Source organism: Tachysurus vachellii, chromosome 16 (genome assembly GCF_030014155.1).
Source record: "Tachysurus vachellii isolate PV-2020 chromosome 16, HZAU_Pvac_v1, whole genome shotgun sequence".
Lineage (NCBI taxonomy): Eukaryota > Metazoa > Chordata > Actinopteri > Siluriformes > Bagridae > Tachysurus > Tachysurus vachellii.
In genome coordinates this window covers 13,098,183-13,123,591 of record NC_083475.1, presented here as the reverse complement: position 1 = coordinate 13,123,591, position 25,409 = coordinate 13,098,183, and the positions used below count along the sequence as shown (strand labels likewise).

General features: G+C 39.7%; 2 protein-coding genes across 2 annotated transcripts in view; one reads left to right on the top strand and one right to left on the bottom strand.

Annotated features, from left to right (window-relative positions):
• The first annotated feature begins 515 nt into the window (after positions 1–515).
• Positions 516–5,591, top strand: arl1 (ADP-ribosylation factor-like 1). Its single transcript, XM_060890101.1, has 6 exons — positions 516–656; positions 1,439–1,576; positions 1,875–1,956; positions 4,537–4,648; positions 4,735–4,913; positions 5,010–5,591. Exons 1-6 carry the CDS (start codon positions 653–655, stop codon positions 5,038–5,040), a joined length of 546 nt encoding a protein of 181 aa, XP_060746084.1. The 5' UTR covers positions 516–652; the 3' UTR covers positions 5,041–5,591.
• A 623-nt stretch (positions 5,592–6,214) lies between these two features.
• utp20 (UTP20 small subunit processome component) overlaps positions 6,215–25,409 on the bottom strand; it is a 32,415-nt gene continuing 13,220 nt past the window's right edge. The window contains exons 12-62 of the mRNA XM_060890100.1: positions 25,368–25,409; positions 25,028–25,162; positions 24,850–24,938; positions 24,272–24,377; positions 24,038–24,188; positions 23,865–23,927; positions 23,221–23,379; positions 23,058–23,134; positions 22,862–22,941; positions 21,810–22,071; positions 21,498–21,695; positions 21,004–21,094; positions 20,819–20,904; positions 20,216–20,341; positions 19,964–20,130; positions 18,761–18,969; positions 18,285–18,428; positions 17,853–17,932; positions 17,462–17,697; positions 17,191–17,335; positions 17,009–17,096; positions 16,777–16,920; positions 16,631–16,684; positions 15,711–15,863; positions 15,270–15,425; positions 15,034–15,174; positions 14,725–14,862; positions 14,357–14,496; positions 14,187–14,275; positions 13,779–14,092; positions 13,546–13,685; positions 12,722–12,878; positions 12,538–12,636; positions 12,277–12,444; positions 12,026–12,192; positions 11,764–11,905; positions 11,507–11,623; positions 11,239–11,409; positions 10,993–11,124; positions 10,315–10,425; positions 10,137–10,216; positions 9,671–9,740; positions 9,390–9,572; positions 9,158–9,289; positions 8,900–9,032; positions 8,120–8,307; positions 7,939–8,010; positions 7,538–7,849; positions 7,183–7,309; positions 6,937–7,082; positions 6,215–6,831 (exon numbers count right to left, since the gene is read on the bottom strand). The exon at positions 25,368–25,409 is cut by the window's right edge and continues 137 nt beyond it. Of these exons, the coding sequence (XP_060746083.1) occupies positions 6,676–6,831; positions 6,937–7,082; positions 7,183–7,309; positions 7,538–7,849; positions 7,939–8,010; positions 8,120–8,307; positions 8,900–9,032; positions 9,158–9,289; positions 9,390–9,572; positions 9,671–9,740; positions 10,137–10,216; positions 10,315–10,425; positions 10,993–11,124; positions 11,239–11,409; positions 11,507–11,623; positions 11,764–11,905; positions 12,026–12,192; positions 12,277–12,444; positions 12,538–12,636; positions 12,722–12,878; positions 13,546–13,685; positions 13,779–14,092; positions 14,187–14,275; positions 14,357–14,496; positions 14,725–14,862; positions 15,034–15,174; positions 15,270–15,425; positions 15,711–15,863; positions 16,631–16,684; positions 16,777–16,920; positions 17,009–17,096; positions 17,191–17,335; positions 17,462–17,697; positions 17,853–17,932; positions 18,285–18,428; positions 18,761–18,969; positions 19,964–20,130; positions 20,216–20,341; positions 20,819–20,904; positions 21,004–21,094; positions 21,498–21,695; positions 21,810–22,071; positions 22,862–22,941; positions 23,058–23,134; positions 23,221–23,379; positions 23,865–23,927; positions 24,038–24,188; positions 24,272–24,377; positions 24,850–24,938; positions 25,028–25,162; positions 25,368–25,409 (7,066 nt within the window). The 3' untranslated portion in view covers positions 6,215–6,675. The remainder of the gene's footprint in view (positions 6,832–6,936; positions 7,083–7,182; positions 7,310–7,537; positions 7,850–7,938; positions 8,011–8,119; positions 8,308–8,899; positions 9,033–9,157; positions 9,290–9,389; positions 9,573–9,670; positions 9,741–10,136; positions 10,217–10,314; positions 10,426–10,992; positions 11,125–11,238; positions 11,410–11,506; positions 11,624–11,763; positions 11,906–12,025; positions 12,193–12,276; positions 12,445–12,537; positions 12,637–12,721; positions 12,879–13,545; positions 13,686–13,778; positions 14,093–14,186; positions 14,276–14,356; positions 14,497–14,724; positions 14,863–15,033; positions 15,175–15,269; positions 15,426–15,710; positions 15,864–16,630; positions 16,685–16,776; positions 16,921–17,008; positions 17,097–17,190; positions 17,336–17,461; positions 17,698–17,852; positions 17,933–18,284; positions 18,429–18,760; positions 18,970–19,963; positions 20,131–20,215; positions 20,342–20,818; positions 20,905–21,003; positions 21,095–21,497; positions 21,696–21,809; positions 22,072–22,861; positions 22,942–23,057; positions 23,135–23,220; positions 23,380–23,864; positions 23,928–24,037; positions 24,189–24,271; positions 24,378–24,849; positions 24,939–25,027; positions 25,163–25,367) is intronic.

The following is a 25,409-nucleotide window of genomic DNA, read 5'->3' as shown; positions in this document are numbered from 1 at the left end:
CATATGGGTCAAATAAATGGTGCATTACTCATAACCTGAAAATCCTTATTCACTTACTCCATAAGCCCATGGAAATAATGGATAACATTAACCACTTGGGGGCGCCATTCCATATATATATTAGGAAGAACGAATGGAAAACATTTTATTAATAAGCTTCATAAGCTTCATTATTATTATTATTATTATTATTATTATTATTATTATTATTATTATTATTTTTATTATTATTATTAAATTAACACTACAACATTTACATAAATCAATTAAAAAAAACAAGTTACAGTGCGCTGATCCTATTTTTCGATGGTTGTAGCACATTACAAAATACTGAACTGAATAAAATATATCCAGCTAGGATTATTTTATATTTTTTTATTTATATATTAAGTAGACGAATCTACTACCGTGGGTAAAAGACTGTCTCTACGCTAAATGTGTGTAAAACGTAGACAACGTGTTACATTTTATACGATTTATAAATCATATGTACAAGAATGACGCCGAAGTGATGGTATAAAGATCAGCGAATCTGATATACACATCCTACATTGACACGTCATTTGAAACTTCGAAGACGGAAACGGTCTTCACGAAGCCTGAGGTTGTTGGTCTGATTTCGGCAGAAAGCCAAGGCTTTATATATTAAATAATGGGTAGGTTTTTATTTATTATTATTTAGTTGTAGTTATGAAGCCTTTGGTGGTTATTTGTTAATATGAAAACATGCTAATTTGAGTGCAGCGCTAACGCTGTTGTCAAGCTAACAGAGCTAGCTCGCTACCTTGGTTAACAACATTAAACAGATTAATGATTAAGAAGCATAATAAACTATCTCTTGGTTTTTGGAGGTATTATTTATCACTCGGTACAGCCGTGTGATGTAGAAATTATGGAGCAATTTTGGACTAAACCGAGTTTATCTAACTAGCTACATGCTACATGTCTTCATTTAGTCTAGGTAGTTAGTTAGCGTCATGCTAATGTGGAGTTTATCATTATAGTTTGACATTATAACACGTCGAGACGCGTGAATAAAGCTTTGGCATTTTAAATCTAATCATATTTTGCATATTGTGTGCACCTTGGAATCTTTTTTGAGTCTTTTCGAGTGAGTCGGTTCAGATTCATGTACCGATTCATTTCTTTCTGTTTGCACTTCAGTGTTTCATTGCTAAACAGCCTGAGTGATAAAAAAAAAAAAAAAAAAGACTAATATTTGTTGCTATTTTGTGTTATTTTTTTAATATGCTTAAATGTAAACGAGAGAAATCATGATTGTAGATAAAAATTAAAATTAAGGTCTTGTTGGGCAGAAAGGACTGAACATAAGGGAAAAGTATCCTGTGCCTGTCATTGGATGATATTTTTACTTAATTCCTTTAAAAAGAGGTTTTTATGAACAAAACATTTGTAATTGTTGTTTGTTTACATGCAGGGGGTTTCTTCTCCAGCTTGTTTTCGGGTCTTTTCGGCACAAGAGAGATGAGAATTCTAATCCTGGGCTTGGACGGTGCTGGAAAGACTACAATCCTCTACAGGCTGCAAGTTGGGGAAGTCGTGACTACCATCCCCAGTATGTTATAGCAACACAAAACAATCAACAATTATGAGCTGTAAATCAGGGATGTCCAGAGTCTTATCCATAAAGAGCTGGTGTGGTTGCAATTATAGCCTAGGATGCACTGCCCCTGAGTCTATTGAAAGATAAGCACTACTGATTAAACAGTCGGAATCTGGTTTGGTTTCTGCTCGATTGGAATGAAAACCGACACAGAGACTCATTGTGGATAAGATCGGACATCTCTGTGTTTAGACTGTTAAGTGGTGAGGAAACAGGCTTGTATAACTTAAAATTTACTTTCCAAACGCAGCTATTGGTTTCAACGTTGAAACTGTGACTTACAAGAACCTGAAGTTCCAAGTGTGGGATCTTGGTGGACAGACAAGCATCAGGTAAGAAGCTCTCAGTTTAGTTCAGTTTTACTATTGCTGCTGTTTTAGTAAACAGTCTTTCTTACATTCTGACAAGTTTAAAATCAGCGGTGTACTGATTCTACCGTGGGTAGAATAAGTACTATTTGATACCGTTTGATGCCAGTCCTTGCATCGGTCTGGAAAAGGACGGCACTTAAAGGCATTCAGTTTGACACCTGAAAAAGTATACAACTTTAAAAATTTTTTACTCTAAGTAATGTAAACCCTGGACACAAAGGGTGTACATCAGACACAAGTCTACAGTTCTGAAACAATTTTTGGTTGCCTTTCTGTTATGTTTTCCTTATATGACGTAAAGGGATTTCACATTGAAACCTTTGCTAAGAATGAATTAGGGCTGGGCGATATTGCCGAAAACTGTATCACGATATCAGTGTTTCATATCGGTCGATATCGATACTTATTGAACTTTTTTATGGCCCATTTAAAATAAGGACCAGGAGAAAAATATTACATTTAAACATTTTTATTTTAAGCTAAATCTTCCTCTTATCGTAATCCCTTCAGTTATTAAGACAGAAATGTCAACAACCAGGAAAACTCAAATAATTATAATGTAAACACAAGTCTAAAGTCACAATGAACACTTAACAATTATCTCTTAACATTTAAGGTGCAAAATGAAAGAAAATGTAAGAAATGCTTAATAAAGTGTAATAAAACAGTGCAAAGTGTTAAATATAAACATAGAGAAACCTGAGAATTTAGTGCAAGTTTAGTGCAAGTCTTGACTTCTTGACTTGAAGTTTAGCACTAGGAAGTTCACTAGCTGTTCACCTTCTGGTGAATAAAGTGTTTAAAAATATGTGCAGTGTTTTTTAAAACATAAATAAATCTGAGGTAGACTGAGATACATCAGTAATATAAAAAACAAACCTGATACAGTACAGTAACATTGTTTGAAATATAAAACCTGCAGAAATATGAAAAAGTAACTCAAGTTATTCATACTCTAATCATACTTGAAGTTGAACTATTCAAGTATATTTTCGTAGACTTATAATTAGGGCTGTAGCTATCGAATATTTTAGTAATCGAGTATTCTACCAAAAATTTCAGCGATTAATCGAGTAATCTGATAAAATGTATTTTTGCTTAATTAAAGAGCAATATTAAATATACAAGAGAAAATAAGCCGGTTCTCTTAAAATGAATAACTAATTGGTTTCCTTTTTTAGAAAAATTAACTTTTATTTTTTAAATGTATATTATGCAATGCATACAACAATATTTTCTATCCAAAATAAACATTTAGATATTACCCATTGTTTCTCTGTCTGTACTTGTACTGTGAACAATGACAAAGTTGACTGAGAAGAATTAAGTACATTTAAGTGCCAAACATTCTGGGTTTTAAATGAACCCTTTTCTGAGATGCAAAAACAAAAAAAATCAATTATAAAAGTATCAAAACTAAGGCATAAATTAAAATAAATGGTAATAATAATACAAAAATACTGCATTTAAGTGATGCAACTTAACTTTCAGAACTAAAAGATTCTAAATCTACAGCTCGGGCATAACAAACTTTACTGTCTAATTTGGAATGCTTTGTGGTATTTAAGAGGCAAAAAGAATATAAAAGTCTCTCTCAACGTGTGTGTGCTTTAAAAGTCTTTAAAGGAGCATGTGATTGCAACGAAGAAAGGTAAACATATCAACATGCTCAGAACTGAGGCTTGCCCTGCGCTTTTAAGAAATGTTTCCTGCTGCTGAAAACAGACGCTCTGATAGTGTCCCAAAACTTGGATATTTTCTGTCGTTTTCTCCTGTTTTTTTTCCTTCTCTGTGACATTTTGCCCTTACATTTTGTAGCCTGCACGCGCCCTCAAATCATAAAGCATAAGCACGTTGTCACACACACACAAACGCGCGCACATACACACACAAAATAATTGCACAAGAACGTGACGTGAGCTTTAAAATGAATTAAAAGAGGCTTCGAGGCAGAGGAATTTGCCTCAAACAATTTTTGTAATCGAGTTACTCGAGTAATCGTTTCAGCCCTAGTTATAATATCCAAAAAACTGCCATACTGGCGCGCTGACTTTTCCTCTTTTATTTACAATTTCCTCGCTCGCTGCGGCTCATTTTCTGCTCATCAGTCGCCGGTTACTGAAGAGGAATCCAGCACGAGACAATGATATGGCGCAACCAAACACGATACTGTTACATGATTGGCTGTTTTACTCCCCAAGTTGCTAGGTTACCAGAGTGAGTGCCTTTGTTAATGCAACCAAACTTGCTTCGCAACCTCTGTTTCCAAACTTGCAACCAAACTTGCTTTGCAACCTCTGAGCACATTTTATATAGCTATCTATCACGTGTCTATCGCGATACATATCATTATCGTTTTATCGCCCAGCCCTAGAATGAATCATTTAAATTGGTCCTCTTTTCCCTTGAGTATATATTTCATGTTTATGTAACAGAAAATTTGAGTGGCTTGGCCAGTTAAAGTCAGGACAAGTGTAGTTTGTATCAGGGATTTATAAGAGCTGGGATTTCAATGCCTTCATAATTGTTTGTGTTTTCCAGGCCATACTGGCGCTGCTATTACTCCAACACAGATGCTGTGATCTACGTTGTGGATAGCAGTGACCGTGACAGGATGGGGATCTCAAAATCTGAGCTGGTGGCTATGCTGGAGGTAGATGAAATACCTGGTCACGTCATACACATGGACCATGTTGCTTCATGTGGGTTGGATGTCATTCATGTTTTCTCTTCCTGCAGGAGGAAGAACTGAAGAAAGCCATCTTAGTTGTCTTTGCCAACAAACAGGACATGGAGCAAGCCATGACGCCCACTGAAGTGGCCAACTCACTCGGGTTACCTGCACTCAAAGACAGGAAGTGGCAGATCTTCAAAACATCCGCCACCAAAGGAACAGGACTGGACGAGGCCATGGAATGGTACGACCCTCGTAAGGGGTTGTTTTTTTTTTTTTAAATAAATGAATAGTTGTGGTTGCTGAGCACTAAAGCATTTGTTTGCTTTTCTCTGTGCAGGTTGGTGGAATCTCTGAAAAGCCGACAGTAATTGCACTTGCACCACTCCCTGTAAATACTTTACCTTCTGACTTTTTGTTGAAAGACTTTGGTGTCCTTTGGACCTGTGACTGCATTCCCCTTTTCCCTTTATGTGAAGGCATTTTTATTGTAACCGCTGCATTAAATGAATGAAGCTGCAGTTACAGAATATTTGGGCAATCAGTACACCCCAAAAACTGTACATCTACTGGTTCCCATTTCATATGGACTTTGCACTCGAGCTCTAGGAAGCACAGCGGTCCTATAGTTGTGTCGATTCCTCCATACTGACGCCAGTTTGACCCGTTCTTCCTGTAAGACAATATCCAGTACATTGATGGTAGAATTTTGCTTCTTGTCTATCCCCCTTTAAGCTTGGTTCTTTTTCTTCTGCTTCTTTTTTGAACACTTAATCATTCATGTGGCTTTGGTATCTAAACACTTGGGTATTTTAGTGGGTTGTTTATTTAAAACTAATCGTTGGATTTGTCATTGCGTATTTATATACAAGCATGTACAGTGAACAGTTGTGTTAACACCGAAATAAATCTGGCATCAGTAGATCATTGTTTTACTACACTAAATATTACCTTGTCATTCTCAACCACTTAAGTGGTGCAGTAACTATCAAGTTACAAAAACAAACTTATGAACTACACACACCTTCATTTGTAATAGTTCAGATGCTTTATGTTCATTGTGTCTGTGCAGTATCACTGTGTGTTGCTTGTTCCCTTTGAAAAGAAATGAACTAAACAGGGATGTCTTCATCCAGTCTTTCATCACTACAACATTTAAGCCAGTCAGCTTCCTGGATCAAGAGGACTGATGCTGTTCACTTAATCAGCACATGGTTCATGTCATGTCATAGTGCATCCCTAATATTTAACCCGTTTAATGTAACCGTACGCAGTTTATATGATTCACAACATTGGTACCATTAAAATGTACATAATCCAACAGTGGACCATGGAATGTAAGCTTTTTTATATACAAGCTAATCAGTGACTGTTGAAAAAACTGTTTAGAGGAATTAAAAATTGACCACCATTAATTACTGAAAACTGAAACTGTGTTCATCATGATATCAACGTAGGCCTTTAACATGTCAAACTTGGATCTAAAAATATTCATGTGCAACGTTTCAAGCCCTTATTTTTGAGAACTCAGAGCACATGATGTTAGAAGCTGTATTAAAAGCTACAGCCAGGTTGTGTTTCATTTCATTTTAAAACTTGTTTTAATTTACCGATGCTGTCACTAATACATTTAATCATCAAATCCATCTATTCATAATATTTTATTTGTTGTACATGTACCAGTGGAGTGTTTTTAATACTGAAACAAAGGCTTATAAATTCACTTTGTATAACCTTCATTTGGAAAGCAGCTATCATCAGCTCCCATTTCTGATTTCAGCATTACTCCAGATTACACAGCGCTTTAGGGGGGAAAACGGCCCAAGAATAATAAGGCTGAACTTATCTTGTTTTGAATCCATATATGATTGTTTTAATAAAAAAAACATCAAAAACAGCTCCACACAACAATATAGTTGTAATGCAACACTTGCGTCTATAAAGCATAGTCACACTCAGATCCAAGGGTACATTATTTAAAATGAAAAGATCCAACATGAAAGATTTCACTGAACCATAGCCAAGTCTCTGAGTGAAGTCCGTTTGCTTTTCTTTGCTTTGTGTGCTGGCCGTAAAAATTCAATTTTCCTTTTCTTTGTCTCTGTTTTCTTCTGATGTTTCTTGATCTTTTTCCTGGCAGCAATGTCAGGATTGGCCACAGCCTGTTAAACAAAAGAGAAAAAGAATATAGGCAACCATGGCAACACCATAGTAAAAAGCTTTACATTCAAACTGTTATAATGAACATGTTCGACTGGGATCCTCACCTGCAGGGCTTTGTGTTTCTTGCGTGAGGCTCGTTTCTGCATGGCCTCCTTCTGCACAGCAGCAAAGGCGAGCGAGAACTTCTCAAGACCCACCAGCTTCTTGAGCAGCTCAATGATCTCCTGGGCCAGGTTCTTCAGTGTGGGGTCTGAAGAAATCAAACCAGATTAGAAGAATGAGGAAATGAAACCTAGTGAATAAATAACAACTCTTGGCCAATGAGTGATGGGAGTAAAAGTTGCAGAAACCTTGGTCTGCATATGTGCTGTCCAGTTCTCTGAAGAGTGGAGCAATGATGGTAGTCAGATAGGGGCCGAGACGCTCTTTGCCCAGGTCAACTGCTATGGCTCCCAAGAACTTGAAAACGCATGTTCTCTAAGGAAAAATGAAAAAAAATTTAAATCAACAAGATTTTATAAACCTGCTCAGTAACCCTCTACGACAGGGTTCATCAGCTGGTGAAATGCAGGCTGGATGTGAACACAGCAAAGTACTTTTTTAGCACACAAACTTTATAGATACTCCTACATAGAAGGAACAGGTCCGAGTTATAAACGATATCAGGTTACATCAGTAAACTATATGAGACAGGATGAAAGATACCTTCAGAGGCTCTTTGGGGGTACAGGCTGCCTCTCTCTTAGCAAGCAGTGTGAGCTTCTTAATCAGCCAGGACAGAGAAGGTGGCCGATTTTCCTCTATAACTTTCTGTAGCTGCTGCTCTTCTTCCTCATCCTGCTCGTTTATAACCTGCTGTCGCTGCTGCTCATCTTCCTCATCATCATCTCCATCCTCTTTTTCCTCCTCTGTTTTTTCCACATCTTTGACACCTTCTTCTTTGGCATTCTCCTCTAACTCAGACTCTGGTGAGATAAGATAGATCACCTTGGCCACGAAGAGTAGGTTCTTGATTACCTGTTGACAGTCATAATATATCAACCCATTACTCAGCATTACTCCTGACAGCTTTCAGCTTGTTCTCATTTTGTTGTAATGAGATTTACCTGTTCTCCAGCAGTGATGTCCAGGAACTTGGACTGCAGCTGGTGACAGAACGACAGGACGAGCTCCCTCATCTGAAAGAGAGCAGATTGAATCAGAAAATAGTTTCAGAGGTCATGTTTGAGCAGCTGATAGTGACTTCTATAGAAAAGTGACTGTTTAATCGCTGAGAAAGCATTTCACCCTCTTGTCCAGGTTGAGTGAGAGGAAAGTGGAAGCCACCGGCTGGTTGCTTTGGGGGGCATTTCTCTCAGAGTGCCACAGAGACATCAGTTCTTCAGGTTTCCGAGCAGCAAAAAGCAAGCCAAAGATCTGAGAAGCAGTTAGCCAAACCCAGGAGTGAGGATAACGCAGGTGAGCTTCGATGTGACCTAGAAGAATAAATGCAGTTTGAGATTACACCAGAGATCAAGAATTTCATACACTTGGAATTGTGTCCCTGAAAACCACAGGCCAACGTTCACTTAAATCCAGGGACTAAAGTGGAAAAAAAACACTTCATGACTTAAGCTATAAAATAAATCTGTTCTTTTTTTTAGACAGCACTGACTTGTTTTCTACCTCCTCAGGAACACTCTAGAAGATATGAAAACATGCTTTCAGAGTAATATAAAGTTGCCAGAGATTAGTTTGCAACAAACCGAGCAAATATTTTAAAGTCTTGGACTTTAGCTGAACCTCATTCTGCGGTGAACCGGTCACTTAACTCAGCACAGCAAAAATACAGCAGCGCTTATCTCACTATTCAAATATTATATTTTTGGATCAAGAGAGATCGTCGTTCAAAGCTGCTCCTGCATGCCACACAGCAATAGCTCCTGATTGAATGAGAGGATTTTATCTATAACAAATAAAAACTTCACACATGACATGACAGTGAATTGTGTATTCTAAATGTATTCTGAACGTATGCTGCGAAATATGACAACCTGTGTGTGTGTGTGTGCGCGTGTGTGTTTATACCCCAGATGTTAGACAGAGTGTCAGCTGGTTTGTGGAGCTCCAAGAAGCCACAGTTCTTGATAAGTTTGGTGATGAGGGTCAGATAGTAGAAGAGTAACCTGTCTGAGGCTTTCTCGTTTTCTTCCTCTTCGATCTAAATGACAAAATGTACAGAATTGCACGCAAATTGTAGATTTGCATTCGGCTTGCATACATACTAAGTACTTATCACTTTGTACATCGAGCAGCAACAGGATTATGTCTGACATCAACACTCACATCGTCAAAGTTAACAGTGTGGACTTCCTTCTCTATTAGAGGTAGCAGAGAATCCAGTCTGTGACCAAACTTCTCCCCTTCTGCTTCTACAAAAAGCCCACACACCTGAGCGCCCAATCGCCGTAGAGCTACCTGCAAACATGCACATTAACAGAAAAAAAAAATGCATGATCTTTTATTTATAGATGTATCCACTAATAAGTTTTCAAATCAGTGTGTGTTTTTAGTTCACCTTCTCCCCAGACAGCCAACCAGTGACCAAAGTGAACATGGAGCTCTGGTGCTGTACATCCAACTGACCAAGTAATGACTTGATGGCGAGGGAGGCCATTTTCTTACAGCGTGCTGAATCGTCATTGACCATAGCCAGAGACAGAGGCACGAAGAAGAGACCACAATGGTCCAAGAGAAGAGGCTGTACACACACAAGCATCACCACAATAAGCCCAAACATTAGCGAGAATATAAATAGAAAGAAATATATATTTAATAGTTCAAAGAGTGAAGTGGTACCCGAGGAAATGATTGAAATATGAAGGCCATCATCTCGAGGGCAGACTGTCTCCCTGTGTCATACTCATACCTGCATAAATGAGCAAAGCCTGAATAACTTTCAGCAACACAATGGAACAAGGTTTATTCTTCAGTTCTCAGGAGGTACTGTAGCAGGAGATTTATTGTTTTTCAAATCAGTTGTTATTGTTGTATCCAAAGCCACACTCCTAAAACACGTCCATATACAATGGCAAAGCTAGAAAACATGAATGCTTGTGCAAGAGCAGTGTTTATTGAATTGACAGGCAAACAGACGTGCCTGCTGGTCAACACTGGGTACAAGTTAGTGGTTCCATAATGCAGACAAGGGGAGAGAGTGGGAGAAAAAAATAAATAGATAAAAAAACTATAAAATAAAATCGCTGGCACCATATTTGATTGGTCTTCAAAGTTCAAAGCTTACATACTATAGCATAGTACTTACGTGAGCTGAGCAACAATAAAGTCAAAGTGGTTCTTCAGCTTCTTCCCAAGTGGATAGTCCATGAGGTATTTCAGATAGATCTGAAAAAGAGGGAGAAGATATTTCATAATAAACTTTATAAATGATGATGATGAGGAAGATGAGGATGAGGAGAGCAGTGAGGGCGATCATTACTGACCTGTCTACAGCGGACACGGACCTGCTCGTTCGAGCCATTGATGGATAGTTTGGCGACTTTTTTCATCACCTCCTCCATCTCTGGTACCACCAGCTTCTTGGAAAGGATTGCCTAAAAGCACAAAGCACTTATAAAACCAACCTTAATACCTCCTGCTTTCTGGAGCGAAGTTGCCTTTTCTCGATGACAATATACGATTGTTGTTCTTTCGTATGCTTCCTGTACGGGGTCACCACAGCGGACCTGGTCCCCATATTAAATTCAGTGCAGGTTTTTCCCTCCCTGACGCAACCCTCCCATTTTATCTGGGCTTGGGACCTGCACTGAGAGCTAGTTCTTCAGTAGCTGAGTTACCTCCCTGCCTAGTAATCGAACCCGGGCCGCAGCAACGAGAGCACAGAATCCTGTCACTGGACCAGCAGGAGGCTTATGGCAATATAGAGTAATGATTTATATTTATACTCAATATCAGTGACACCCAGAACACAGGGGTTCCCTTTAGAATCTGGTTCCTCTATACAAATAATATGTATACAAAGTTTTTTCACTGTTTGCTAGACAACGATGTAGAATTTCTACAAAAATAACACACTTCTATAGAAAAGTATAAATAGGAAGCAGAATAAATATACTCACGAGTTTGCAAAATATACCTTGAGCAAAAATCTATTAATATACCTTAAGCAAGCCAAATGCAGTGGCTTGACGAGAAGTATCATAGATGTCCTCTTCAGCGTATCCCAGCAGCACTTGCAGCTGTGTATTAGAGATACACTTTTTCGTCACACTCTTCACTAGGACAGTTATGACCTAAAAGACAAAAACAAAACAAAAGACCAGAGTGAGTGAAATAGAAATGAAGCATGTGGATCAAATTATCAATTTAGTCAGAAAACTGTACAGCATGTCAGCAGGTTTGTTCACCTTGAAGCAGTTCTGGACGAGGTGGAAGTTTTCTCCATGACCGGCACCTGCTTTAGCGTAGTCCTTCAGCAGGACGAACAGCTGCTTTGTGAGTTGGTCAGCATTCTGCTCAACTGCAGGAAGAGGAAACTTCAGGATCCAGATGAAGGCCTGCAGAGACTCAGTGATCACCTACACACACACACACACACACACGGCAAGGTTACATATAAAACATGTCAAAACCTCATAAAAACACAGTTTAATAACCATCCAACATGGGACAGACCTTGACATGCATGGAGTTGAGACAGTCCAGCAGAAGAGAGACAAATGGGTCCAACATCTCTCGTACGGATGCCACAGACGAGTTGACCGAGGAATTTTTCAAACTGCCATGGAGCAACTGTATATGTACATGAATTTAAGAAAATAATAAATAAATAAATAATTCAACAGGATCATAAATCATCAAATGAGGAGGTAAGATGTGGGACATTCTTTTATGAAAAGGACTGATCTATCACATAATGTTTGTGTTCTTACACTGAGTCCAGCGTCCACTAGGATGTGCATGTTGGTCTGGCGGCTGAGAGCCACCTTCGCTCCACCTCTCTTCGGGGTGGGAGGCAGGAGCAAACAGCTGGGAGGTGGCAGCCGGGGGTCTGGAGAAGTAACAGCCTTCTGTCTGAACCACAAAGAGACACCATCTTACTTTAATTGAACTATAGGACATTAATTTAGGGTGGGCGGGTGTGTGTGTGTGTGTGTGTGTGTGTGTGTGTGCACGTGTGAGTGAGTGACATACTCGGTCTTGCTTGTGATGAGTGGAAGGCTCTGGCTGACCAGGCCGTGGCTCAACAGCAGAATGGACTGAGGCGTCATACTCTGATTCAGCAGAAGTCCTGCTACGACTCTCCTCAAAACACTGTGCACTCGTCGAGACACCTTCAGGCTGGCGGTCTTCTCTAAAATCTAGCAGTCATACACCGGTGTTGTCACTCAAAATCATTTTAATTATGTCAAAATACAAAAAACAAGAAGTGACTTGCCACTTACCACTTTGAGTGGAAGGATGAGCTGCGTGACCCTCTCCTGGCTGCAGAACCGAGCCAAAAACTCATACGAGTCTGAGCTCTTGCTGTGACGGGCCTCCATCACTTTCGAAACAATACCCTTGATCTCCTTCTCTGCAGCAAGAGAGCCGAAGAGCTCGTTGTTGAAAATCTGAAAAAGATTCTCAGTATCAGCCATCACACATTTCCACACTTCAAACGCGTATCCAAATATGAACATGACGGTGCAGACAGCATCACTCACCTCCACCAGAATGTCCAAGCAAGGGTCGAGTTCTCCAGCTTTTAAGGACGGTCTCAGGATTGAGAGCAGATGGTAAACCGTGAAGGTCAGTACATGGATCTGAAAAACAACATAAACAGGTGAATATTTCAGTACAAGCTAGTTCAGGCTCAGTTAACTAAGAGGACGGTTCTGTAGTTTTTACCTGATAGCCCTTTACAAGAACACTCTTCATTTCTCTGAGAAGATACTGCAGGTAATTAGGCCCCAAAGCCTCGATAATTTTGATCAGTGTGCTTCGAGCTACGTCACGGATCTCCTGGAAACGGCTCCTTAAGTGGACACACACTTTGAGGAGTACCCTGTATATATAAACAGCATGCTATTTAATTCTGCATTCAGCATTCAGAAATGTATGTACAAAAGAATTTAACAAAAAAACTACAAAACAATTGCTGCAACTAAGTTAATCCGAGTTAGAACTTTAAATTATGTTTGACTTTATTATTGAATGCATTTTAAAATACATCTATATATAAGCAAATATTCATTGATCATACAGTCAGTATGAAAATTTGATGAATTCTACTTAAGATATAGATGAATTGTTCTAATCAGCCGACGTTCTATTCAGCCAACAAACATGTTTATTGAGGTGTTGGTTCGTAATGATCATTGTGTTGCAGACACAATGGCAACATTTGTTTACATCCATCCGTTTTTTTGTGTTGCGTATTCTACACAGGGAACCTCACACATATCCTTTCACACACTGCGGATCATTTTGAGAGGCTAATCAGTCTAGAACGCATGTCTACGGGCTTGGAGAAGGAAACCCGAGTACCCAAAGGAAACCCCAGAAGCATGGGGAGTTTTTACACTTTTTTAACTCAGTTATTTATATATTTATTGTATTGATGCTGAAGTGCATCAACTGTTTGTTCATGTGATATCAGTTCGGGGCACTTTAAATGCTTAATGTAATGCTGAATGCTAAACGTAGGATTTTAGCCTACACATGGTACACACCCGGGCAAGTTGGTTTCCATAACATCCTGTGGAAGCGTCTGCATCAGCTGGACCATAGCAAAGGCGATGGGCACTCTCACCACCTCCTCATCCTTCACTTCCTTTGATTTTACCATTTTATGTTCATCATCTCTCTTCACCTACACACACAATCAGATTTTATCATTTTTTCACACTGAGTCATAAGACAATAACGCCACCAAAGGACACTAAAACTAAAAATGAACACTAACCTTGGCTATTAGGCATTTATGCAGTCTGGGCAAGATGCTCTGAGTGACAGTGTTATGAATGGAGGAGATAAGAGCTTCCAGATCCTCCTGACTCTGTGGAAGGCCACTGCTAACGACAGGATGCGCTCTCTTCGGCTTAGCCTCTGCGGGTTCTATGGGCTTTGTGGCTTCACCTTCACCTGTGTCCATTTCATCAGTCACTGCAGCAACAGCATCAGCATCATTGGTCTCCATTACATCTTCCATGTCACTCTCATCTGAATCCATGACGACTTCTTGCTCCACTTCTGCTTCTCCCTGCAGCACATTTAGCTCTGAAATAAAACAAACAGATTTCATCATAATTGAGCCTAAACCTAGAGCTACAAAAGATGCTAGCAAGGCAGTAATGTAACTTTCTATACTCACCGTGTGCCTTTTTGCTCTTGGCTGCCTCGATTTCTTTGCTCAGACTCTCACGGTCGAAATGAAACGCTTCTAGAATAATCAGCAGCAAACTGTACAGCAGAGAAGCGCAGCAAGGTTACTAGTGTTGACATGAAACTTACAATACTTACAATCACAGAACCCTTCCTCACCTTACAGCCAGTTTCTGTTCAACTATTCCTGTTTGGAGCACATGGATAAAGTGCTTGAGGTAGTAGAGGTATTTAGACCAGGTGAGGCGCTTGCACACTGCTCCAATAACTTCGATTGCTGCGGAGGTCATAGCTTCGTGCTACATTTTAAAAAACAGTGTGTTGTAATTATACCCAGTAGCAGACATTATTAATTACTTTAATGCATGATAACCTTTGACTAGTTCTTTTTCTTTTTAAAGAATTCCATACATAATAAAACATTGGACACTTGTTACCCAATCACAAATAATTTTCTGTGGTCACATCATAAGATAAATGACCTGCATTATTTATACATCTACTGGGATTACTATAACTGTAAGTACCTTGAGGAGCTTCTCATCAAATAATGCAATCATGGCATAGGGCATGATAAAGTTCTGCATGGAGCGGGAAGACATCACCACCGTGCCTTCTGTCAGCTGCTTGGCAAACCTCCTGAGCGCTCGTCCCCGCCGGTGTACCTGAAGTCCGTGAACACAAGCCAAAGGCACATTTTTGTACTTACGTGGTGCTAAATTTTGTACCATTGTCATTTTTATTATTTGCATGAAGACTACAGTTGCAGGGGTTCATATTTGTTTGCTTCTCAACTGCATTATAACTTGAACAAGAAGAAAAATGTGCCTCTCTACCTGAATGTGCTTCATGTTCTCAAAGAAGTCTGACTCAGGATCTGGGTAGTTAGTGAGCTGTACCAGGTCTCTGAACTCAGAGCGGTTGGGGAAGGTTTTTACCAGACAGGCCAGGACTGAAGTGTAATCGTTCCTCACGCTCTGTATACAGGCAAAACAGACCAGGCTCATCACAGTGTACTTGTGCAGGCTTATAAGCTCAGTTGCAGGTGTTTAAGGCATACGCAGAAGTTTACCTCTGTTTTGCTCTTTAACCCTCTTCTGACAGCATCCAGCACAGTGTACTGCACAATCTCTTTATATTCATGCTCAGGACAGCCCACTGCAGCCAGCTGTGCAAGTATAGCTGAAAGACACAAAGTGGCACTGTCTGCCATAGACATGTCCCCAATCTAGAAGACACGCACAAAAAAGATTACACTCAAGCATCACAAATATTACCTGATATCACCTGCATTAGAGATCTAGTGGAAAATACATACATACATATATTTGTGTATATATTTTTAGTTATTATTATTTTTTTTTACAATTAGTCATAGACAATATTTGTACTCAGAAGTAAAGCTTGTTACATAGAATGATATGTAATGTTCAATTGAATGATCAGTACACAATTCAAGAGGTACACATACACCCAATACTTAAACACACACACGTCCAACATTGTTACTCACTTCAAAAGAGTGGAAGCAGTTGTGCATGATGACCATGAGATATCTCATGTCCAGTGAGTTCATCTCTGCAATGTGTTTAATTGACTTCTGGAACGCCATCAGACGCACATCAAAGTGGATCTCATCTAGATGGCGACTGTCAAAGGCATTAAGCTGGAAGACGAGAAGAGAAGAGATGTGAGAGGAGAGGAGAGGAGAGGAGAAGAGATGTGAGAGAGGAGAAGAGACAACAAGAGATGTGGGAGAAGAGAACAGACAATGGAGAAGAGACAAGAAGGGATGAGGGAGAAGAGACGAGAAGGGACGAGGGAGAAGAGAAGAGACATGGGAGAAGAGACGAGAAGGGACGAGGGAGAAGAGACGAGAAGGGACGAGGGAGAAGAGACGAGAAGGGACGAGGGAGAAGAGACGAGAAGGGACGAGGGAGAAGAGACGAGAAGGGACGAGGGAGAAGAGACGAGAAGGGATGAGGGAGAAGAGAAGAGACATGGGAGAAGAGACGAGAAGGGACGTTTGAGAAGAGACAAGAAGGGACAAGGGAGAAGAGACAGGGAGAAGAATCAAGAAGGGACATTTGAGAAGAGACGTGGGAGAAAAGATGAGAAGGGACGAGGGAGAAGAGAAGAGACATGAGAGAAGAGATGAGAAGGAACGTGGGAGAAGAGACGAGGGAGAAGAGACGTTTGAGAAGAGATGAGAAGGGACATTTGAGAAGAGAGGAGAAGGGACGTTTAAGAAGGGACGAGAAGGGACATTTAAGAAGAGATGAGCAGAGACGTGGGAGAAGAGACGAGAAGGGACGTTTGAGAAGAGACGTGGGAGAAGAGACGTGCAGAGACAAGACAACATCAGTTTTTAAATTAAGGATCTGAAATGAAATGAATCCAAACATTGAGCTCTAATTTGTAATGATTTCTTACCTGCACAGCAACATCAGCTATGTACTTCAGTTCACTGTCCAGGTCAGAGAGAGTCTGCACAGAAGAAAACAGAAATAGCCAGTGAGTTGGTTCTGTGTGTCATGTTAGGCTGTGAACAAAAAAAAGCTGGATGATAAGTATCTGACCTTGAAGACCTCACACAGGGCTTTGCGTGATGCTTTGTTGCGCATGATGGAGAAGAGTTTACTAAGAGGCTTCAGGAAGACACTGGGCTCTGAACTTTGTTTCAGCAGGTTCTGCACTGTGCTCAGGATGTCCAGCTCTGTCTCCTGGATGAGAAGAAAAACATGGAGAAAGATATTCAAGAACCTCAAAAATAATATGCATCATACCTGTTGTGATTGAGAATTATAATACCTCAGCAGTCTTCGGCTTATGGAGGTATGGTAGCAGCAGGAGGATGAGTGTTGTGCTCTGTTCCTTGTCAGTGACAAATCTACTTATCCTGAAACAGAACAATACAAAAGATATTAATTTTTTGCCGGTTTATAATCTAATAACATAAAATCACAAGCTATAAGCAGCAAAGCTAGGCATACTTGGAAAGAATGTTAAGCTCCTTGCTAACTTGAGCTCGGAATTTCTTCTTTTTGAGGCGATCTGAGTTGCGCACGACTCCACCGAGGTACTGAAGCACAGCAGGGATGTGAGGTAGGAGCAGTCTCGAACCAACAGTCAAAGGCTCTGTGGAAGAGAGAATAAAGTAGTATTACACAAAAGCGAGTTCTAAACTAAAGGAGACAGACAGACAGACAGACAGACAGACAGACAGACAGACTAAAGGTTTAGGAATCTTGTGTTGCTCTCTACCTGTGTTGACGTCTGAACCAGAGTCTGGCTCAGGAATAACACACCCATTGATGCTCAGCTCTGTTTCTGTCTCAGAAGGTGTGAAGTCTGGCATATTCAATAAATTCTCACAGATGTCCATTACCATGGACGCTGTGTTAGGAGAGACATTTTTGGAAGACAGCAGGGCGAGGACATTGAGCAAGAGGTCACACTCTGGATGGTCTGGTCTCTGTTTAGCCAGCAAGGGGAAATACCTGAGAGAAAAACAACAGAGTTACACTGTAGCTGCACGTATAAATAATGTTTCTAAAGATTTTTTTAGACAAATCCTGAAGAACAAATACATCTGAACTATACAGAGCTCAAAAACAAACCACTTTCTTAAAGAGACAGTGTTTTATTTTTCTACCTAGCATTCATGCTCCAGACATGGATCAGTTTGAGGAGTGCCGTGGGAGCATATGTGCTCTCCGAGGACAAGCGACACACCTGAAGGACAGCAGTTAAAAAAGATCACATTACACATACAGTTACTCGGAAAGCATTAGCACAACCAAGTGAACGTAGCACTTTATTGGGGCTAAAAGAGTGGAAGGTTTTGGTCTAGTCAATCAGCAGACCTTGCAACCAAATAGAAAATGTTTAGTCGAATGCACTTTCAGCGACATTTAGGTGAATATATAGGAACAGTCTTAGAACATGGCACCTATGGTGGCACACTAAGTTCTTTAAAACATTTAGAAATAAAAATCAGTAAATTAAGCTGAAATGTGGATGTCTTCAGTATACCAGGAGGATCAAAATGAAAGCAGCACATTGGCACACAAAGTAAACGTCATACCTGAGGCCAGACAATAGCATGGAACACGGCATCGGTTTCATCAGCTGTGAAGTGGTACGACTCAAAGTTGTCAAAGAAGTCTTGGATGCGAAGGAGACCCAGTCGTCTCAGGTTCTTCAGAGGGCCAATACAACCAGGCTTCAGCTATGCTCAAAGACAAACATATAAGAGTCAAACTTATACTTCTCTTCTATACACAGAAATTAAACGGATCATTTCCATACATACAACAACAACAAAAAACATTCATCACATGTTGTCTTTTATCTGCTTTGGCGCTTTGTTAATTAACCCGCACTTCTTATCTCATATTACAAGCCCAAAGAAAGTTTCCCTGTATTTCTTACATATTTATTATTTCATCTGCAGGTCACCAACCCCAATTATAGATAAAAAAGTACTTTGGTGTTTGTTTTTGAGTTATAATTAGACCAACATTTTATGTCTTTGGAAAAGATTTTAGAACTGCATCTCACCTGCTCTCTGCGTTCCAGCAGCAAGGCCACAGAGGCAGTGACACACAGCAGAATCTGCAGTAGCTTGGGCAGGTAGGTTTGTATCAGGTGGCCGAGTTTATCCATCACTACATCTATAACATTGAAAATTCCGTGCTGGCGACCCAGAGGGAGCACTGACGAGGAGTCGGTCTCAGCCATGGCCCGCTCCACTGCAGCCAGACATGTTCCTGTGTGCAACAGATAAGATTATACATATATACATGTTGCGTATGTAATGTATGTACAGGTAAATACAAGTTGTGGCCTAATGATTAGAGAGTCTGACTCCTAATGCTCCCCGGGCACCGCAGCATAAATGGCTGCCCACTGCTCCGGGTGTGTGTTCACGGTGTGTGTGTTCACTGCTGTGTGTGCACTTTGGATGGGTTAAATGCAGAGAACGAATTCTGAGTATGAGTCACCATACTTAGCCATATGTCACGTCACTTTCACGGTCACTTTCATATCCATCATGCATCTCTTAGACTGTGATAATACCAGTTTCATTTAGACATTCACTATCATTTACTGAGTAATATATACATTAAAAAAAACATGATATATTCGGGTTGTACAAGTACTATTGAGCCATAACAACATTCATCTTTAAAATTTTCATATTTACATATTTGGAAGGAAAAATCCATATTTGCTGAAAAGATCCAACTTTAATTTTTAGGTGACGATAACACATTTGTAGATAGAATTTCACACATATGACCATCAAAAATATAATATGATGGATAAATATCTAAAAATTAATCTGAAACTTTAACTTTATGATCTTTTTCCTTGATAATGACACGTTTCATGGTTTATTGTTTGTACCGGTGTAAAATTATAAACTCTAGAATGCCATATCTTTAAGAATACATTGTCTTTCTCTGATTATATTTTTTCTAAATATATTTTATTTTATTACATTGTTTCTGATCAACTTTGATATATATAAAGGTGTATTTATTTTTATATTATATTCACCATTATTCCTTATTTTTGTTCTTTTCTTTAGGACAGTCTTACAAAGCATTTCACTACGTGTCGTACTGTGTGTAACTGCATACGTGACAAAATTTTAATTAGAATTTGAAATACATACATTTGTGGAATATGTCCATTTATTTAGAATACCCTGATTTTTTTTGACATTTAAATATTTGTAATATATTCACATGTGTATACCTTGGCTGTGATGGCTCACAGGTTCCATGAGCATGTCAATGAACAGAGCCAGCTCCTCTGACTGGCAACCTGCCAGGAAACGCAGCACGATGGAAGACCGTGATGCGGTGGCAGCTTTACCCTGGAACTTATTACCGACTTTTGTGCGCATTCGCCCATAGAGGATCCTACATGACAACAACCCACAGACCCCATTAACGCCACACGATTTAACAGAATATTTAACAGAAATATTGGACATCTCATATGCACCTCATGAGCAGAGGGATAAGCTGGGGGCGGTGCGTATCCAGCACCACTGATCCCTCCTCAGAGATGTTGAAGTGAACAATCTCGTCTTTGAAATGCTTGTCGTCTAGCAGTCTCTCCAGATTCTCTCTGAAAAGCACAATGGACCAATAATCTTAAAGGCAAGATTTTTAAGAACAGGAATCCAACACACAACGGCTGAAATCGCATCCCTTTGGAACTGCTTAAAACCCTGTAGTGCAGCTCAGAGGAGGTCACCTTCTTTTATTTATACCTCAAAGCTGATGACAAGAGGTTTTAAGAAGGTGAAATGAATCCTACAAGGGAGCAAATGTAACTGTAACAGTAAGGCTTTTACAGTTGGTAGAGTCTTGGATCAATGTGTGCATTCCACCTTTCTCAGAGAGGACAGAAACACGAGACGTACTCATAGATAACATCAGCATCCGCTCTGAATATAAAGGGCTTTTTTCATAGACCCGACTACAGAATCTATTACAAATCCATCAGTGTGTATTACAGAGTACATTACTGTCATTACTTTATCAACAGCAATTAAAAAAAGTGATGAAGGACAGAACGAGTCAGCTGAGGTAGTGAACCTACTTGTAAGGAAGAATGTTTGGGTCTTTGTAAGTTATCAAACAGTCCAAAGCTGCCTTCTGAATTTGCTGGTCCTTATGGCACAGGAGCTAAAGGAGGAGAAATTGTGGTGTTATATGATATGTCTGCTTTATATTGTTCACCAAGAAAAAGAACCATTTTTTAATGTCCAAAAAAAAAACCCTCACCTGTGTGTAAAGCTCCTTTAATTCAGGCTCCATATATAAAGCTTTAGGATTTGTGAACTTGGAAAAGACCTTTAGATGTGCAAGGAGTTGCCTGAAAAAGAGCAAGGTTCATTTTTATTGAAACAGCAAAAATCGTTATCCAAGTCTTAGTTACTGTGACGTCAGGGATGAAAAATCAAACACAGTGAAATTTCCAGGTGGATCTCTCACACCCGTTTAACAGTGGATGTAGTTCCTGTGGTGCAATGAACATAAAAGACAGATCCCAATTATTAGCTATATAACTGAACATGGAGCTGAAATGTCAAATATACAAGACATCCCTATGGTTTACCTCCTTTGTTTAGTTACTAGTAACAACACATCATCACTTAAGGACACTGAAAACTTCAGGACACTGAAAACAAATTATATTCCCCATTTATTAAGTACACGTAGTTGGTACAGGTTTAATGAATGTATTAGTGTCCATCAGAGCAAGTGATGTTTCTTACTTGGCAGCGGCTCTCCTTGGCATTTTTTTCTCAGCTTGTTGAGAGGCTTCCTCCCCTTCTAGATCATCATCATCGTCCACCTCTCTCATCCTCACATCCTCCTTTTCAGTCTCGGAGGTGACTTGTGTGGAGGAGCAGCTCATCTTCGTCAGATTCTGAACTGGAGCCACTAGCAGGTCGGCTGGATAGAACTCGTTCCTTTCAGTAAACCAAGACAAGTGTCAGTCATCAGGAAAATGCAGCTGGTTGGCTGTGCATTTTTTAAATCTAGTATGTTCGGATAAACAAATGCGGTCATGCACGCAAACACACCTGATGAAGCGCAACAGCAGTGGGGTTAGCTCTCGGCTCCGTGGTTCCACGCTGTCAGGGAACTGGTTCATGGCCTTCCACATCAGGCTACGGAAGTTAGTGAAGTCTGTGCGATCACTAATGACGTATGCCTGCTCCAGTTGCTCCAGATACAGAACACCAACATCTCCACTGTCGATCACATCTGTCCCTGGATCCAGCATCGACCCTGCACCAGTATCCTGATCACCATCCTCCTCCTCCTGCAGCTGAAGCTCTTTTTCTGAGACAAGAAATTTAAGAATCATCTAAACAGGACATTCTAGTATTCTGTAGAATATATAATATGTTTAACTATTTTTAGTTATTCTTAACTCCTAAAAATGATCTAGGACGATCAATCACAACTGCAGCATAATGGCACATTTCTAAATTTGAGTAACAATTCTCACAGGTCATATACTCATGCAGATTTGTCTAGTTTAGCTCCCAAAAAATGCCTATGAAACACAAACTGAGTTCATATCTAATGTGCCCCAGTCTTTTATGGAAACACTTTACATTTACGGCATTTAGAAAACACACTTATCCAGAGTGACTTTATGTGTGACTCAATTTATACAACTGAGCAATTGAGGGTTAAGGGCCTTGCTCAGGGGCCCAGCAGTGGCAGCTTGGTGGACCTGGGATTCAAACTCATGACCTTCCGGCCAGTTGTCCGACACCGTAAAACACTAGGCTACCACATCCCTTTGTTTGGAAACTTTTTTTTTTTTACTACAGAGTTGTTGAAGGTGTGGATTCATTGTCTATAAAAGCACAGCTCAGACACATGCCACATGTCATTCTTTAATATGTTGTTAATAGGTTAAGTTAGTAAATTGTTATCGCTGGCAAATTGTTGTGGTAGAAAAATAATAGCACTTTGAGCAATGCAATCAAGTTCATTCCACTATGCACTGGACTCTAACGTAATCGTCTAAAAAAAAAAAAAAAAAGTTAAAATCAGCCTTTCAAGAAAAAAACGTAACCATTTGCATCTACTATTCAATTTTCACCTAAAAAGAACTCACCAGCCAGACCAGCAACCATCTCTAAATGTTCATAGTAAACCTTCCAGAATTCTTTGTTGTCCATGTCTCTGGCATGAGACCTAAGGTTCAAAAATAAATTTCAAAAATGATTTCAAAAAGCAAAATAAAAAGAAAAAAAAAAACAGTAAACAGCAGAGATAACGGCTTTGTGCTAATGATTTGGTGCAACACTTACGTGATAAGCTCAATAACAGCATCCCACAAAGGTCTGAAATTAACAAACAGCATGGCGATGAGGTACCGCAGTGGAACCTGTGGAAACACAGACATCAGTACTGGTGGCCCTAAAACACTCCTGCTTTGTGGGTAAGTCTAATAGATGCAGAAGTGTTGTGTACCTGGTGGAAAGGCCCTTTGGGGAGGCTGGGCTGCACCAGGTCATGACGCAGTTTGCGCAAGTGCAGCAGCTTCTCTCTGTAATCCTGCACTGTGGCTGGTACCTGCTCGGCCTGCAGGCAGCTTGCAAACACCGTCTGTGTGCTTGAACTGTCCTCCTCCTGCAAACATAAGAATTCATCTATAAAACCTTTTATATATAAATCATATTTGAAAAAAACCCAGCATTCATTTAGATCAATATAAAAGTACGGTGTAGTTAAATACATGAATCAGATCCACATAATGCTGATTTTTCTAAAACATGTGATATATGAGAAAGTTGTTATGCAACAGATTTAAAGCAGAGGAAATTAATATGTGCAGGATAAATGTACTTCAAGACCAGGATCAGGAATCTGTGTTATAAACTTCTGGACAAACAAAGAATAAATGTGACCATAAGCAATTATAAAACAATCTTTTTTTATTAATGGCAAAATTTGTAATGTTAGTGATTTATAATAATATATAATATATAACTTCATCCAAATGAATGCTTATGGTACCAACAGAATTAAGTGAAGCTGTATAGATATTTTACATAATAACTAACAAGTGTATTGAGGAAATGAAATGATTATAGTGAATAGAAATTAAAAGCCACCTCAGCAGATTTTGGAAGCTCTGCCTTAAAGTGGGACATGATTCTCAGCGTAAGAAGGCGAATCTAAGAGAGGGGGAAAAAATGCAAATTTGAATACAATCCATTTCGTTTACAATAAACGGACAAAGGAAAAATACTTTGTAGAGTATTGAATACATGCACAGCAACACTACCTTTGAGATGTTAGAAGAAAAATTGGACTGTAAGAGTTGATATAGTTCCAGTATTGAGTTGTGAGATAGCTGGGCAGAGCAGTCGCTCAGGGAGAGTCTGGTGTAGTACAGGTCAGCCAGCAGCAGTGCAGAAAGATCAGTTGGAAACTTCCTGCAGAAAAACACACTTACTACAGTAATCATCTACATAGCTAGAGGATTTTTCTGTCATTTGTTCAGGCACTGAGTACTTACTCTACGATGCAGCGGACAAGCTCATCGGGGAGCAGAGACAGCACCAGTGCAGTTTCCTTAAAGCTCAGCAATGTGGTTAGAGCCTGTCGTGCCACAAAAAGCCCTCCTGAGGCGACAATGAGACATAAGGGGGGAAAAAAACCAATACATCCTCTGAAATGGTGTACAGGCACTGTTTGATTCATTTCATTCAAATGCAAATTAAAAAAAAAAATCTCATACCCAAATCTGTCAAATACACAAAAACGTGCATAGTGCATATGGCATGAACGCAACAAAGTGAAGATCTTTAATTAGACTGGATTCATTTTGTATAGAAGTATAGTATAATTTCAAATGTAAGCTGCATATTAATCATTCTATTACGCTATTCAAGACATAACTAAAAGTAATCCTAACAGTAAGCAGAATTAGTTTATAGCTGCTAGAACCTTAGTGATATCATAAAAGGTTGCATATCTCAGTATATTGCATATCTCAGTTTGAGACATGCTTTTAATAGAAACTAATCAAAAGAAAAATACAGAGAGAAAAACTGCTAAGTGACGTAGAATATCCAGCAAGCGCTCTTCACTGACCTCTTCCAAGCTTTTCACTGTGCACCTCATGTAACAGTCGGTTCAACAGAGCAGTGAGAGGAGGAATCACGCTTGCTGCCTCCAGGGGCCTGAAAAATCACATTCACGTTAGCATAAAGCCGGAAAACACAATCACGCACTGATGCAGATGTTTTTGATCAGGGAGTGAAGTTCTTGCCTGAGGTGAGGCAGAAGCACAAGGGCAGCCCAGATCTGAGAGAGATCCGATAGTGGCTGATCCTCTGGCACAACTATAAGGGAGAGGATAAGCTGAGGAACAGATGCTGCTGGTGCCTTGTCCATCCCGTATAACCTGTAAAAACATAACACGCTACAATTGTCAAGCTTCAAAACAGACTTACATGTGCACTGGGATGCTTTATACGCTAAAAGAGTCTGACTCTGCTGAAATACTGGGTGTGAATAAAAACTGTGGTCCATCAGGTGACGATCGATGCTCTAGTTACAGTAACAATTCAGCAAAATTCACTATTCTACCCAGAAACCCCTGGTCTTACCCTCCAGATTGCCCAGTGAAGATCAGTGGGTATTTCTCAAAA